This window comes from Heliconius melpomene, chromosome 12, assembly GCF_056956725.1.
Source record: "Heliconius melpomene rosina isolate 202511_hmr_F chromosome 12, ASM5695672v1, whole genome shotgun sequence".
Lineage (NCBI taxonomy): Eukaryota > Metazoa > Arthropoda > Insecta > Lepidoptera > Nymphalidae > Heliconius > Heliconius melpomene.
This window is the reverse complement of record NC_140400.1, coordinates 1,230,905-1,248,093: the sequence shown is the minus strand read 5'-3', so window position 1 is coordinate 1,248,093 and position 17,189 is coordinate 1,230,905. Positions and strand designations below refer to the sequence as shown.

At 31.9% G+C, this 17,189-nt stretch overlaps 1 protein-coding gene and 1 non-coding gene across 2 annotated transcripts; one reads left to right on the top strand and one right to left on the bottom strand.

Moving 5' to 3' along the window:
* The first annotated feature begins 4,081 nt into the window (after nucleotides 1-4,081).
* On the top strand, nucleotides 4,082-13,931 carry LOC146533339 (facilitated trehalose transporter Tret1-like). The gene is made up of 10 exons (XM_085194330.1): nucleotides 4,082-4,240; nucleotides 6,658-6,890; nucleotides 7,400-7,553; nucleotides 7,937-8,106; nucleotides 8,564-8,687; nucleotides 8,810-8,911; nucleotides 9,623-9,681; nucleotides 10,294-10,452; nucleotides 10,829-11,011; nucleotides 13,210-13,931. The coding sequence occupies exons 1-10, from the start codon at nucleotides 4,204-4,206 to the stop codon at nucleotides 13,435-13,437; spliced, it is 1,449 nt and encodes a 482-aa protein (XP_085050456.1). The 5' UTR covers nucleotides 4,082-4,203; the 3' UTR covers nucleotides 13,438-13,931.
* Nucleotides 9,904-9,975, bottom strand: TRNAM-CAU (transfer RNA methionine (anticodon CAU)). The gene has a single exon. It is a non-coding gene; the product is annotated as a tRNA-Met (tRNA).
* Nucleotides 13,932-17,189: the final 3,258 nt, after the last annotated feature.

Genomic DNA, 17,189 nt, shown 5'->3' with positions numbered 1-17,189 from the left:
ATTGACCTACTTACGCCAGCCTTCATCGCAAAACATGTCGACGAACTCAAAAATTCTCCATCAGCAGAACGACAACAATACTGTAACAATGCGCAAACGCAGCAGCCGACGACAGCAAAACACCGCATCGAGTTACGAGGTCCGGGCGAAGAAAACAACTTGTGGATCAATTCAGTTTATAGGCATAATATTTTATTTTGTTTATTTTATATGCTGTTTTGCAGAATTTTTCCCTAAAGGGGGAGAGTTATGTCTTATTATATTCTTATATATTCTTATATCTTATATCTCTCTTTATAAACACGCTATATCAGCGCCTTGAATTTATTCTCTACAACTGCAATTGTGAAATTATGTTCTACTATTGTTTTGTAGCGTATAAATAACCAAATTAAATATACAATAAATAAGTTGAATATAAAGTCTCGTCTCATTAACATCGCCATAATACCCGTAGCCCACACTTCCGCCCTTTCCACCAAATTCTGGAGGAATTGCGCGTTGAGTGGAGTATCTTCACAGATGTACTTATTTAATTTTGTATGATAACTTGTTATCATAGATAGAGATAAGTTATCTCTTATGACATTTTCCACTTAATGTTTATTTAGTTATGTTGGGTTAAAAATAGTTCCAGCTTCCATTGTATTCCTTATATAGCAGGTTAGGCACAGGAAATATATCTTTAAAACAATCCATCTCCAATTTTTTTTGTGAATTAAAAGATACCACGTACCACCACGTAGTCCGTGCCATTTTCTATTTTCTCTTTTTACTTTTCAATTTTATTCTTCTCACTTTTCACCACTCGAGAACGCAAAGCGTGCTTTGAATGGCAAAAATCAAAGCCGCGTTTTGCCTTGTTAAATGAAAATATTAAATAGCAATCCGCGTCTTTGTATCTTTTAACATAATAAACAGTGTCTGTTATCAATAAACAGATGGATACACTTATTTTGATTGCTTTACTTAAACAAGTAAAATTGAAAAAAAAACCGGTTAAGTACGAGTCGGACTCGCATATTGAGGATTCCGTTACTATTTCAGGATGGTTTTCACTTCGTTTTTTTCTCGCTTTCTGTCACTGTAGACCTGATTTTTTTTACATTAATTTCAACTAAATATTGCCGCGCGATCTCTTGACAACGGACTTGACGGACAACAAGGGATCCTACCTACAAAAATTCCATTTTAATTGTTTTGAGATACGGAACCCTAAAAACCGAGTGAAAAGTTTTCTCTATCTACTGTGTGTACCTATACGCAGTGATATTGACAAAAAATGCTCGATAAAACTGGAAACAATCAGTATGTACTATTTATAATATAAACATGCCAAGAGTATTAAAGTTAATTCTGTATTTACTTTATTTCTATATAGATATTTTTAAGAAGTATTTCATCATTCCTATAGCAAATAAGCCTAAATAATGCTAGAATAAACAATACTACGATAGCTTTAAAAAGATTATATAAAAATAAACACAATAATTGACGCATTTTAGAATCTAAGTTTGTACTTTCGATTTTTTTCTAGATGATATTTATACTTCCATATTCTATAAAATTCCATTGTAACGAGTCCGAAATTCGTTTGTGTGACAAAGTATCAATTTTTGAAAAGAATTTTGTGCTGCTTTTGGAATGCTTGTATGGCAAAGGTTATTAATATAAGAAAATATTTACTTGAGTTCCACCATCCAACCTATAATGCCAGAATTCGCTTTAAAGTAGGGACCGGAAGAGTCTTAATGGTGGTCTGAAACATTGTGCACTCAGGTTCCCTCTGCCTACCCTGTTGTGTGTGGAATACAGAAGACTGAACGGAAGCTAAAAAAAGAAAACGTAACATTGATATTGTTAGATTATTTTAGATTAAAGATTTTATTACAACTAGCTCTCGACAAAATTTTTCTATTTTTTTACCTTATCTTCCTTTTTTATCTTTTATCTCGAACTGAATGGAGTATAACTATAACGGTCCTTTTTCTATATATTTAAAACACCTTTGCGAGTATACATAATTATATCTATGCAACGTTTATTGATTTACACATCTATAGTGAAATGCTGAATGATTCAACACTTACGTCTTTTTTATAACTACACACATTAGTGTATGGAGAGAGAACCTGTTAACATGGAGGAAATAAAACCTAAAGAGGAAAGAAAAAGATTACCTCCAAATTGGCAATTTATTACAATGATTTATTTTTTGTATCTCACGTGCACACGTCAATCATAAACTAAAACAGATAAGCCATCAAGGTGTCGGTCATGTGCACGCTTTTTAACCGACTTTAAATAAAAGGAGGTCAACAATTGGGTTAGTATTTGAGTACGAGTGTAATCTATTTAGACAGCAAAACAGCTACGATGAGGCAGTGCCGCAGATATAATTTTTTTTTCTGAATTATGGTGGCATTTCGTGTTGAGTGGCGAAACTCAACGCTGCGCTTTACCATGACACCAGATCGATGAAATGAAAATATTAAATATATCATTTCCTAAAGTGAGGATCGAACCCACAACTTGCAGCGGTTACAGTCACAAGGTTGGGTCCTTGCAGCACGTCTGGCCTCAATTCAATATTTATCCTTCAAAAAGGGCCTCGAGATATATTTATAATTTTAAAACTCAAGATTATCTTTGACAGGTTTTTAAAATTTACAGATATTTTTACAACTGTTGAGTTACCTCGTAATATATGTACATATAATATATTAAAATACTCTGTTTGTCCGTCAACATATTAAATGCTATACTAGTGTACAATAGGTAAGGTACGAGAAACAAAGTTAAACTTGTAACGCCTAGTTATCGCCTCCAAAAAGTAAAAAAAAAAAAAGAAAAAAAAATACAGTCGAATTGATAACCTCCTTTTCTTACAGAAGTCGGTTAATAAAAATAAATGATTTATGGGTCTAAATATACGTCTCTATATTATAATGCTGCAATATATTTTAGATTTGCCACTGTAGGAAATAAAAATAACTATTAAATAACGTTAATTAGCAAAACGTTGAAACTCAGAACTTCTTTCACTAAAAAGAAAAGGGAGTCCACAGTATGAAGAAGAGTCTAAGAGGTTCTTGTTATATAATTTACTGATGTATCTATAACTTTTGATGCTTGCTTCACTGTAACCATCATCAATGTACCTGTGATTAACAAAATAGTTCTATATAATATTTAAATTATTATTAAAATTTAAATTAAATACATCTTATTTTCTAATTACTATGAAAATAACTAATTTGTAAACAAATACGATTAGCATATAAAATTTATAGGATTGTATCCATATAGGTATATAAGCATATAAATGACAGTTTTGACCCAAATAACTATAGTTTTTCGGCATATAAACTGTTGATATTTAAGAGATGAGTAATTTTCTTTAGCTTCACGCAGCAGAAGATGCTCTTACGAACGACAAGGCAAAAAATAAGCTTATTTTGAGTGAAGTGGCGGAACCCAACGCCGCTCGTCGCACCTCTTTATCAGAGAAAAGGGTTAAAATACGTTTAATGTTACTCAAGTGACAAAACTCAATGTTGCGCTTCGCTTTACCAGAATAGGGAAATAAAAAATAATTTATTATCACCTAAATTATTATTATGTGAATTGTTATTTATGAATATTTTCATTCCCTCGCTTGCATTTATATATCTGGTACCAAAGCAAAGCGCAGCGTTGAGTTCCGCCACTCATTGCCTCTAGGTATTTGCGGAAAGAGGCGAACGGAGTGTCTTTTGAATTCTCTCTACGAGATACAGTGTAAAAAGAAAGAAAAAGTAAAAAATATCACTAATTCATTACATTTTTTAAAAAATATGTAAAATAAGTGACTTCGAATTTAACATTTCAAAACACATTCTAAATCGAATAATAGATAAAGTAGTTATACTTTATAGGATAAAGGAAAAAATATTTTCACAAATTTCATCATTTCAGACATTTCCTTGTTTCTGTGTACTTATCTTATTAATATCTAGAGATTCTTCAAACATCGTAGTTGCGATAGTAAAATAATATAAATATATATAAAATATATTTTCATCAAAGATTTGCTATCATATTTACATGATATATATACATTTAAATATTTATTAATGCCTATGTAATTAAACGTTCACGAAATGTTTTAGTAGTGATATCAGTGTTGGAGTGGCGTACACTAGTGGATTGAGAACAACTAAGATGGGGAAGCTGCATCAGGCACATACTAGTATAGTTTGTATGTATTTATTTTTAAATTTTTTAAATTTAAAACTTTTAAGTTAATTTAAAATTTTAAAGTTTTTTTTAATATAGAAGTTATAAGGACAGGTGTGTGTAGTCTTAAAATAGTCTTGAAGTAAAGTAACAATCTAATCTTTGTAGGAAATTATGTAAATAAGTGTTTAGATAAATATACAGTATATTTTCTGTATATTTATCTAAACACTTATTTATTGAAATTTTGGTACTGAATTTTCATAAATAATTTTTATGTTTTAATTTAAAATTAACAAGAATTATGTATTTTTTTATCAGTTGCTATAATTTGTACAATATTTAAAAGTTTTTAAAATATTGTATTGATTTTTGTTATGTTTTTTGTAGTTATTTAAACATACAAAATAAAATGATTTTAAAATTGTATAAAATATATTTTTATTGACATGATATAACATGATAATTATTGTATATATTTTAAAAAAAATAATAAGTTAAATCAGCTTCACGCTGTATTCTGCGCACAGCAGAGTTAAAACACTCCGTTCCCCACTTTCCACCGAATTCTGGAGGCATTGGAGGTGTTGAGTAGTGTAACTCAATGAGACAAACCTCGACACCAGAGCGAAATTATTTTTTTATTTACTTAATTATGTACTTTTAATTTACATAGGTACTACTTACCTAAACAGCTGAACGACGAAATTTTTAGGAGTGAAGCGTAAATATGTGTATAGATTTTTTTTTAACAATTAAACAACAATAATGCTAGGTTATCATAGAACAGACCCTGTTCTATGATAGCCAGACGACACGTTATAAATAAATATAAATAAATAATAATATTTATAATTATATACAAATAGATAAATTTAGAATATAGAGGTCAGGCGCAGGGTCACAAACGTGTGACTGTAAGCGCGACCGGTTGTGGGTTTGATTCCTAATCGAGGAAATAAAATATTTAATGTTTTCATCTCTTCCCTCTGGTAACGAGGCATCAGTGCCTATAGAAATCGTCGAAAAACATGGAACAGAGTGTATTAAAACTAGAGTCCCAGGTGCCCTCTGTCAACTACTTGCGGGAATTCCAAATTATATAAACAAATAACTTTCTTTCACCTTGAGTACAAAATTCAAAGGAAAAACCCCAATTGTTAACAAGACAATTTATTATAATTATATACAATTAACTAAAGGAGTTCATTAAATGACTTTATCAATGACATAAAATGTGTAAGACCCTTTGTTTTAGTGTCTCCTTGTGTTATCAATATCATTCCTTTTCTTGATATTGTACGTATAATTGTTTACAGAGGTCAATATATTACAATTCTATTATAATCTATTCTAGTTGGAAATTCTTATCTCATATGCAGACGACGTCGCTCTTTCGTATTTAATGCAAGAATTAGAGTAAAATTTAGTACTTAAATGACTCCGTTCCTCAACTTCGAGAAATTGAGAAACATTGGTCTGAATGTTTCAACTTCATAGTGTATCTCGCACATAGCTGGTAGGCTGGTAGACAGAGGAAACTTGGAAACCTAATGTTAACCCTCAATTTATTTTGTTTTTACGGTTAAGTGTAACCTGGTAGTATGAATCAGTACGGGTATGTTCCAAGTGCTGGAACAGGTACATCTTGGTTTGGCTTAATGTTATAAATAATAGATATCGACATCAAATATTTTTTTAATTTATTAATTTGGTGTTTGGGTTGTGGATTCGAATCCCACTCGAGGAAATTAAATATTACCTCGCTCTTGTAAAGTCGCAAACCACGGCGTTGAGTTCCACAACTTAGCCTCAATGTCTTAATATTAGCTTTCCAGGTATCCTCTGGCTATGTGCGGGATACAGCGTAAAGCCAAAAAAACTATTTTGACTATAGTAATAATAACACCATCAATTACGAAAAAATAGGACAAGGCGAACATTTAGATATGCATGTATTTAATAATTTTATATATAAATTATTATAATTAAATAAATAACGTCCAATGACTTAATATAAATTAGTAAACAAATTTTCATATTAATTATTTACAATTTAGCTTCTGTTCGTGTGTTGGAACATGGCATGTTACATAAGCGTGAATATATATTTTTTTATTTTGGAGAACTTATACCTATATAGCTAAAAATATTCTTTATGATTCAGACTTGCGACCGTGGATTCGATTCTCTATTCGATTCTCAGGAAAATAAATTATTTTCATTTCCTGGCTTTGGTAACAAGACAATGAACGCCGTTGGGTTCTGCCGCTCTCGAAAAATTGTGCGGTAAGTAGGATATAGATCCTAGGCGTACAGTTTAAAGAAGAAAAATAAACTTATTGATTTAAATCTTGAATAAGTCACCAGCTAGACATCAATCACTTTATCTGCTTACCTTAAAAATAGCGATAGCCAAGAAAACATCTTTCATTACAGGTTCCCTAGGGAACTTTCTAATGGGTTCCCTTTATGTTTGGCCATCATACACGCTCCAGCTGTACACTGACAGGAACACAACACTAATATCGTCTCCCATGAACGATATGGAAAGTTCCTTAGTGGGTAGCTTACCGCCGCTGGGAGCAATGTTGGGAAGTGCGATAGTGGGATGGATAATCAGTGTTTATGGCAGACAGAAAGGCGCTCTTATCCTAGCAATTCCTATGGTGGTAAGTTCAATTTATTTTTCACGATCTATTCTGCATTTAGAAGAGGATCAAGCGTATCTAATTTAGTAGACAAAGAGGATCAAGCGAAGAGCATGGGGAACGGCAATCCGTTTTCATAGCGTAATTTTGAAATATTGCGTGTTGCGTGGCGGAATTCAACGCAGTATTTTATCTTTATTAGTAGAGCAAAGAATTTAAAATATTTTTTTAGCATCATGATATCTCCCACATACTCCAGTGTAGGCAGACGGAAGCTAGTGCCGTTTCGCCGTATTCTAAAGGCACACTTTGCCTTTTGCACTTTTGCCGGCCACCATTGAGCGAAGGAATGAAAATATTTAATATTTTATTACCCATTACCTTTAGAATTAACAGTCGCACATTATGCCCTTTTGCGCCAAAACTCTACTAGATTCCCACTGCCTGCCCTGCGATAGGTGGGATACACAATGAAACTAAAAAAAAATATTGTACCCATTACTAACGTTAAGTTTATTGATTCATTATAGATATCGTGGTTAATGATAGATTTGACTACCTCGTCCATAGTGATACTAATAGCAAGGTTCCTTGGTGGGGTATCGGGAGGTGCTTTCATGGTACATTCTCCTATATTTGTATCGGAAGTAGCTGAGGAATCTATTAGAGGTGCTTTAGCATCAGGTAAGGGTTTTTGTTCAAATTCTCACGGGACCGTAGTGGATTCGATTCTTACTCAGGGAATGATACTTTGTACTCAATTCGCTACAGGAAAAGAAAGAGTTTTTTTTTTTACTTTTAACTGTATAGCAGGATAGGCAGAGGAAACTTAATATTAAGACACTCCATTACCCATTTTTCACTTATTATCGTTCATTGCATGTTGAGTAGTTAAACTCAGCGCCGGTTGAGGCGACCTTATAAAGTATAATAATTCATTTCGCTGAGTGGCAATCGGGTCCACACCCATTGCGTTTACAGTTACACGCTCCTGCCATTGCCACAACAGTCTCAAATATTTTAAATTATATTTTATCTATTATTTTTTTTTTTTCTTTTTCATCTAGCACCACTCTCATGCTACTGCATAGGTGTCTTACTGTCCTATATCCTAGGCTGGTTCTTATCCTACCGTTACGTGATTTGGATCAACCTGGTCTGTTGTATCGGCTTCATGGCCCTCATGTTGACGGTTAGGGAGAGTCCCGTGTTTCTTATGAGACAGAAAAGAGAAGAGGTGAGATTTTTTTCAATGAATAGTTGTCTGTATTTAATGGTTATTTGTAACTTGTAAAGTTTTGTTTGTTCTAACAATATTTTTTTTCTTTTATATTTTTTCGCCACTCTGTCTCGTGAACATAGAACGGGTAGGTATGTTAATAACTTTTGTTGGAAATAATTTTTATTTAAAAACCCTACACGAAAAGCTCTAAAAGTAAACAAACAACTAGAAAAGAGAAAAAAAATATATAACCTTCAAATAGCTGAACATATTTTCTTGAATCACGACTAAGGACCTTCTCAATTAAATCACATTTCTATCAAAAAAAATCAAAATCAGTTCATCCGTTTGGGAGCTACAATGCTAAAGACAGGACAGGCAGGTTTGGTTAGGCAAATTTTAACACAAAAGAGAGGCTTTTCGCCGAGGGTTAATAATACCAAAATAATATTTTTTTCTGAACATTTTACAGGAAGCGCGTCAAGCCATTGCCCACTATAGAGGAGCGTCGGTCACATCAAAAATTGTATTAGAAGAATTCTCAAGACTGAAACAACAGATTACTCCTGCTGTGGAACTTTTATCTGTGGATACAGGTATTTTAATATTATATAGTTGATTGTTCATTTTATTAATATTTATCGTCATATTACTTTAAAGCAATAGTCCAAAAATAATCGTTTAATTATTATTATACTTATATTTTGTTCTTTTTTAGAAGGGAAATATGACAAGGAAGAAGAAGCTGAAAAACAAAAACTACAATCCGACAACGAGGAAGTGGAGCCACCAAAGAGAATGTCACCCTTTAAAATGCTATGTAAGTCATACATCGGATCAAAAACTGCTCGGAAACTAATTAGGTCTAATTAATACCAGACGAAGATAGATTAAGTATGATTTAATGTTAAACACATGTAACAACAGCATTTTATCGTTTCTTTAAATTGACAATAGTTTTCCCTATGTAACGATAGATGGCGCTATACTGTAATAAAATTGAAATTTATGCTTGTTGTTAATCACATACCTAAAGCAAATTAATATTATTCAATAAATACATTTATTTATTTTTGATACAAAAGAGGTATGTAGAGACTGTAGGGTTTGGCGCTGCGTTCTCTCTAACTCCCCCTCTAGGGTTACAGCGTGAAGTTAAGTAAATAAATTTATTTATTATTATACATAATAAAATTAAACTACCATTTCACGATTGTTCACAGGCACTTTATATTGCATGTTGTGTTCATCTTTAAATGGCAGTACATTAATTGTTTTTAATTTTAAAGTTAGATTTACTTAAAATGTAGCAATATATAAGCCATTGGTAAACATAATAAAATAAATCAATAAAAATATTTTTTGCATTCAATCGTTTTTTGCAATTCCACGCATTTTATAGTTTGCGTCACTAAAAGAGTTGGTCACACTATATTTAAAGGTTATTAAAATCTGTCACTAGATGGCGCTCTTTTCAATATTAAATACATTATTATATATCTATTTTTAACTTATATCTTATGTTCCTTAGTCCTGTCTACATCATCACGACGTGCTTTTATTGTGGTTGGAACAACATTAAGTTTACAAGTAAGTATAAATGGCATTATTTTAAAATATTATTCATTTATTTATACTCATAACCCATTTACTGAAATTTAATGAATACCTGATTAACTTTATATAACTAAATTCAACGATTAATTTGACGACGACGACTAGTTAATATTACAATTACAATAATAAAAAACAAATAAGCATTTTTAACAAAAAAATATAAGTTTTGAAACAAAAAAAAACAAAAAGTTTTTCTAGCAGAGCGTAGTTTCGATCTACGGACCTCTGGGTTATGGGCCCAGCACGCTTCCACTGCGCCACTCTGCTCTGTACTTGTCGATTGAAATTACTGTACACTTACATATAAAGTGCAAAGCTGTTGTGACGTAATGGCACAGCGTTTGTAAACGCGACGGTTGTGGGTTCAATTCCCGCTAGGGATAATGAATCATTTTCACATCCTCCTCTGGTAATAAAATAAAGCTCGGCGTTGAGTTCTGCCACTCAACAAGCATTGATCCAAAAATTTAGCGGTGCGTGTGGAACGATGTGTCTCACCACTACATTCCCTTTGCCTATCCTGCTAAATGCAGGATACAGCGTGAAGCTGAACAAAATATTAATAATGTATTCAACTATCAACAGGTCATGATGGGAATGGTGGCAGTACAAGTGTATGCTAAAGATATCTTCGCGAAAGCAGCTCCGAGCCTTTCTTCACATTTTTGTTCAGTAATGTTTGCTCTTGTTCTTCTGTTTGGCTGCCTTCTAAGCGCTGTATTCACTGATAGATTTGGTAGAAAGGTGAGTTTTTTTATTATTATTTCTTTGTTTTACATACTTTATTGTATATTATACAATAAAATACAATAATGTACAATGTAATAATGTACAAAATATATTATAATTCAGTAGAAAATAAAGATTAAGTAATAAAAAATAAATTTTAATGTATAAGTTAAAAGATCACCCCCACTACGCGTCGAAGTGTCATGGCAGAAAGTAGGGAACGAGAGAATCTTAACACTAAGTTCCAAGGTCCTCTCTGCCTACCTTGCTACAGAGGGTAGCTAATATAAAAATATATTCTTGAGAATAAGCCGACTATATAACCGTATATAACCGAACATCCTCTTCAGCTTTACAATATGAAGACTTAAATTATTCATCATCTTTTCAGATTCTTCTAATATCATCATCAATAGCGGTAGGCTTATGTCTACTAGGCATGGGATTTCTAATGCAAACGAACTTGCTACCACCGTGGGTGACCGCCGCGCTCATATTGTTATACTGTTTCGCATTTATGTTCGGTGCAGGGAGTGTACCTTACGTTTTGATTGCTGAGGCCTTTGTGTCTGAGGTAAGACCATTTTTATAGAATCTAGTGTTGAGACACTCCGTTCCTTACTTTATGGGATATCTGAAATAAAAAACTCCGTAATCGTAACCTAAGAAGAGAATATCTAGGAATTCTCAATGAATTCTATTATTATAGGTTTTTGATGATAATTGGCTGAGTTGACGGTGTGTGTCTGTCGACATAGTAAATAATAAATACTTGGCCTTGGTTTCTTATTATTATATATCTAATTTTGAATCTAGATTCAAAACTTTAAATATATAAATGTATTCTAGGTCTGGTTTCATAAAAATATTTTTTTCATTTAACATTTAACAAGTCTTCTCGTAAATGTAAGAAGTTCATTGTTTCGAATTTTATTTTTATATTTTTTTCTAATATAGGAAATATTAGAATTTAGATCTATTCGTATAATAAATGATTCCTAACGTTAACCTTTAACTATGGACGTGGTTTTTTTTATAACACACATATGGACGTCGGGTCTGTCAGACCAGTGTATTTATTGGTCATATTCCGTCTGTTTTTTAAAGGAAGAAGACAATTTTATGTTTTAGTTTACATGAATAGCCTCTAATCAAACAAAATCAATATAAATAAAATCGCTTTTTATTAAACTTTACGCATCACAACGATTTAAGTAACTTAAAGTCACAATTTCAGTCTTTGGCCACATGGGATGACTCTTAAGAAAATAATACTATAAAAAAAAGACAGATAATAAAATAAATATTGTTTTAACAAAATATAAAGTCTAACAATTAAAAAAAAATAAAGAAATAACATCCTATGGTATAAAATAAAAATTTTGACAACACCTCAAGATAAGGTACAATTGAACATCGATACACAATGGCTTTCAACATTGTTGGCTAACAGGACGATTGCAGTCAACATAAGTATGTGTTGTCTTTCTATATATCTTATGGGGGCAAAGTATACACGTTTTTCAAGAACCCAAAACTATTTTTTTAGCTTCATGTTCAATAAATGATAGATCAGATCGCGAAATGCGAGTCAAAGTCATTCTCAATTCTTAGAGTAGTTTAGTATACGAAACACGTCTTTTTATTTGATAAAGTGCTATTTTCTTTATAAAATGACGTCGTCCAATTCTTTTGTTTGATGTTGATTATAAAGTACTGATATATTTGTCCCTGACGTGCTTAGTCAATAATTTTTTTCCATTTTATCATAAAAACTAAAAAACATTGAGTCTTTTTTACGTAAATAATATTTATATTACTAAAATATATAACAAATAATGCAAAATAATATATGATATATAACAATAAAAACATTTGAATACAAATAATACAATTAAAATATTAAAGTATATTTTGTAATATTATAAAAATATATGGGGTTTTGAAATCATTATGTATGGAAAACATGGACGTCGGGTCTGACAGACCCAGGTCCCGTTTAGAAAGTTAAATACTCACGTGTTTTGAACCCAGAGACACAACCATTGCTATCTACATTCATTTTGTCATTAATACGAAAGGTACTGAGCGACTTAGTGGCGGAGGTCACCGAGAAGTGGCCGATTTGTAGAATTCGTAGACCTATATGGGTCTGTGAGACCCGACGTCCATACTTAAAGGTTAATAATGATATACATACGTAGAGCATGTGATATTAACAATCTCATTCTTATCAGTATCTTTTTTTACAGCTTGATTTAGATAATTTTAGCTAACTTAACTAAATACTGATATGGAATCAAGAAATATCTTTTGAATTTAATATTGTTTATTCTATGATCTATTTTGTATCATATTTAAGGTCTCCTCTTATAAAAGTAAGAATTGATATGCGACTCATAAAGTCAAGTCCTGTTAGGACTATTATAAAATGTAGCTTTATAAACAGAAGTGCTTAGAAGTTCACTTTAAATCATTAAATTGTCTTTGATATTTAAATGTTGAAAGGTGCTGATGCTGGTTAAAACCCTTCACTATTTTTTTCACTTTTACGTTTGTATAGCAGAGTAGATGTTCGAGTTCTGACTGCTTGACGGTTTCTGTCCAAGTTAGAGATATTGCGTGTTGATTGGCGGAACCCAACACCACGGCTCGTCTTGTTACACGAGCGAGAAAATAAAACTATTAAATGATTCCTACAACTGTTTCTGTTTACAGTCACATGATGTGTCTGACGTACAAGTTCTAATTCTAAGACTTTTTCTCCACCAGGTCCAAAGCTTAGCATCAATGCTTCTCATGGAGTGGGTATGGTTCCTCAATTTCTTCATCATCGGCGTTTTTCCTTTCTTAGTGAAGTTCTTCGGCGCCCATGGCTCGTTCTACTGCTTCGCCGTATTCGGCCTCATCGACACTATCTTCGGAATTTTCATTGTTCCCGAAACAAAAGGATTAACGAACGAACAAATTCAAGAAACTTTTTTGAGGAGAAAAAAATAGATTTATTTTCTATATTAAGAATATAATTAATAGATTTTTTTATATACTCATGCAAAGCTTATTGGTGATTATTTTATATAAAGACAGTATATGCGTCGATGCGAGTGGTAGCGTTACTTCGTGGTTGTGAATTCGCTGAATAAGAGATTTTCTAAAATATTTTGTTTGTATAGTTTGACGGAGAGTGGAGACAGAATATAAAAAAACATATGATGGTGTATTTTTGCGTGTTTCAAGCCAGTTATTTGATTTCCTTAATTTTATAAATCAGAACAGAGAAAAAAAAAGTAAAAATCTGTATCGAAAATTGATTTAACAGTATTAGTATATTATGATAGTGCTTGAAAATCTAAATAGATCATCTTATTCAAATATTATCCAATTCCAACAATATTACATACACACAATACAAACTGATTACCTATGTTGTTATGTCGGTAAAAAATATTTGTTTGTGTAAAAAAATCTCCGTATCTTTTAAATTGTATTTGAATTATTGTAAATAAATATTTTTAAGCTGTTAATCAACACTATGTGAATTATGCAATTTATAAAATATTGTAATTATGTAAATAGAGTTTAAATAAAATGTTAAATTAAATTTTTAAATTAAATATCATGTTATTTTATTTTAGCTTAAGATTAAAAGTAGATATAATTTCTGAATAGTTTACATATTGAAATTCATTATATTGATGTCAGACAGAACGATGAAAAAGGAAGTGGGTCAATAATTCAACGTTTAAAGTTCTTGATTACAGTATTTTATAGGGGTTCTTGCTTTTAGCTTTGAACTGATCTTTTTATGGAATTAGAAACTATTTCGTTACGTAACGCGTAGCGGCACCAGACTATTTGTCTTCCCTTTCTCTCACTTATACGGGCAGCGGCAGGTAGGCTCCTCCTCTCTCACTCTAACCGACAGCGCTTGCCATATTTCGGACAGACGCTTCTCTCTCCTCTCTATCTTATGACTCAGTGTTTAGATGCTATATAGACATATTATAGTGTTGACAGTGAGTAAATATCAATTGTTACTTTTGTAGGATTAAATAATACTACTAATAATCTACTAATAATACTCAAAATTCTAATGTACATATTCAAGAATTATAACAAAAGATAAAATATATTTTATAACCTTTTATTATTAATTGGCGCCCTGCTAGCGGCTTCGCCCGCTAAAATTGTTGAATTAGTTACTTAATACACTGATTTACGCCGCAACCGCTATGTCTCTGCATTTTAAACCTGTAATATTGTCGAAAATTTTAATTTAATTTACAGTAAACGGCCATATTTATTTATATTAAATCAATACTGTACTTAAGGTTAATTGGATAAGATTAATACTTGTAATGCTTAAAATCGCATCGGAAATTAGCCACTATTTCTCGCAAAAAACAAATGAAAGAAAAATATTGTGGGTTATACATAGGTATAAACATATAACACCGCGGATTTTTCTGTTAACCTTTTCAAGGTGTACTCAGTACATTATTTTGATAAGTCTCGCAGAATTCAGGCTGCGTTTGCAATGTTAGTGAAAAAATGAAAAAAAAGAAACCTCTTAAATAAGAGTATTTCTCTACTATGTGCTGGATCTTATTATACAAACATACCTTCCTTTACATAATATATAAGTTAATATGAGTAAGTACAACTTAACCTCTAAAAGCTACAGAATTATACCTACAGTCTTACCCGGCCTTAGCCAAATATGTAGTGACTAGTATACAACAGAATTACTATAAGTTTCTATCTGAGATCAATGGAAAAGTACGCTCAATTTGATAAGAAATATTTTTTGAAATCGGTCCACAAATGAAGATGAAATAGACAGACAAACAAAAAAGTAGTTAACGAATATAGAGTTTATAGAATCTCGAAAAAAGAAATTGATTAAAGGGCGGATGGGTGCCATGTATCGGGTGTACCTAAAAATCCCCAATTTTTTATTAGCCTCAGTTACCCGCTATGGTATTAAATCCTGAGACCAAGGGGGTAAAGAGAAACAGTGGGGATACATGGAGACAGGGAGCCAAAACTGGTGAATTCTGACTTCTTATATAATATAGTATGTAAAAATATAAAATAAATAACCAACAAGGATTAGACAAATAATAGAAATATAAAAAACTACAGTATTTTAATGAATTATGAACAAATAAACAGTTTCTGTGAGTTATTAAGTAAGCTTAAGCGGTGTATGACTGCGATTTTGAATGGTTACTTATATTATGTCACATATTGTGATAGTATATCAGTAGGATGTGGGAAATCAGAAGTTGGTAGACGCGTTTGAAATTATTCTTTTATAAAAATGTCTCAAAGCGATTCCGCTAAGAAAAGTGGGCACACTTATATACAATGGATTTTTGCATTGTTCGGTACGTATACGTATATACTAATATAATAATGCTGAAGAATTTGTTTGGTCGAACGTGCTAATATAAAGAACTGGTGTTAGTTAAAATAATTTTTTTTTTAAAAAAGCTTCTATTATTTGTTAATAAAATGTGTTATATTTCCTATTAAAGTTAATTAAAAAGATTTTCAACATCATTTATCACTACCAGAATTCTGACAAATAAAATGATTTCCTTTATCCTTCGGGTCAGTTCAATAGCCCTCATGGCATTTAGCCAACGCTTGATTGGGAGTCTTCGAGACTAACTGACACCGCTATGCCCTTTTTCTTGTAGTGTAACTTATAATCCATTGTTTTTTATAATCTTTGTCGTAGTAAGTTGGAAAATTACCTAGTTAGAATTATATATACTTCTAAGCGTATAGCATAATTACAATGTCACAAAGGCGGAGACAAAAAAATACGCCCAAACGAATAAAGGTATAAAATGACCATTTTCTAGTTGCTTTGCACTGATGTGCATAGGAAGGAGAGGCAAAAAAAATCGCTCATATCGCTGCAAGGAACCATATTATTCCAAAATATAAAAATTTAAATACTTTTATATTTTATTATAATTCGTATTTTCAAAATAATTTCCAAAAATTGTGACACATCTGATAAGTTTATTTTTTATAAAAAGGAATATGTGAGTTATACTATTTTTATTTAAAGCCAATTGCACACTGCTGGTTTATGGTTTGGAGAGTGGATGGATTTCTCCTATCACTGCATTGCTTCAGTCAGAAGCGTCTCCAGTGGGATATCCAATGACTGATGGTGAACTCTCATGGACAGCAAGTGTTTTGAGCATGTCAGCTACTTTTGGCGTCATTACTTACTCATATATCGCTGATCGACATGGAAGAAAGATAAGTGTACTCATCATTGCTTTTTTGGAAGGGGTGAGCAATACATGAAACATATACAGCTATACATGTTACATCATAAAATTTTGTATTTATATTTTTTTTATTTATTTACGTTGTATTTTTTTCTTTATTCTGCTTCACAGATTTCATGGATGATACGCCTCTTTAATTCTTCAGCAACTCTTCTCATTGTAGCAAGAGTCCTTGCTGGCTTAGGAGCTGGGGGGTGTTTTAATATTATCCCCATGTACGTAAAAGAAATAAGCCAAGAAAATTTAACTGGTATTCTGGGAACCTTTCCATTTCTCATGCACACTACGGGAATATTTTTAATGTATGTAATTGGGGCGTATTTGGACTATAAGACTGTTATTATAATAGTCACGATAATACCAATAATGACTATACTTGCGATGATCAAAGCTCCTGAATCTCCTGCTTTCCTGGTGAAACAAGATAAAATTGACGTG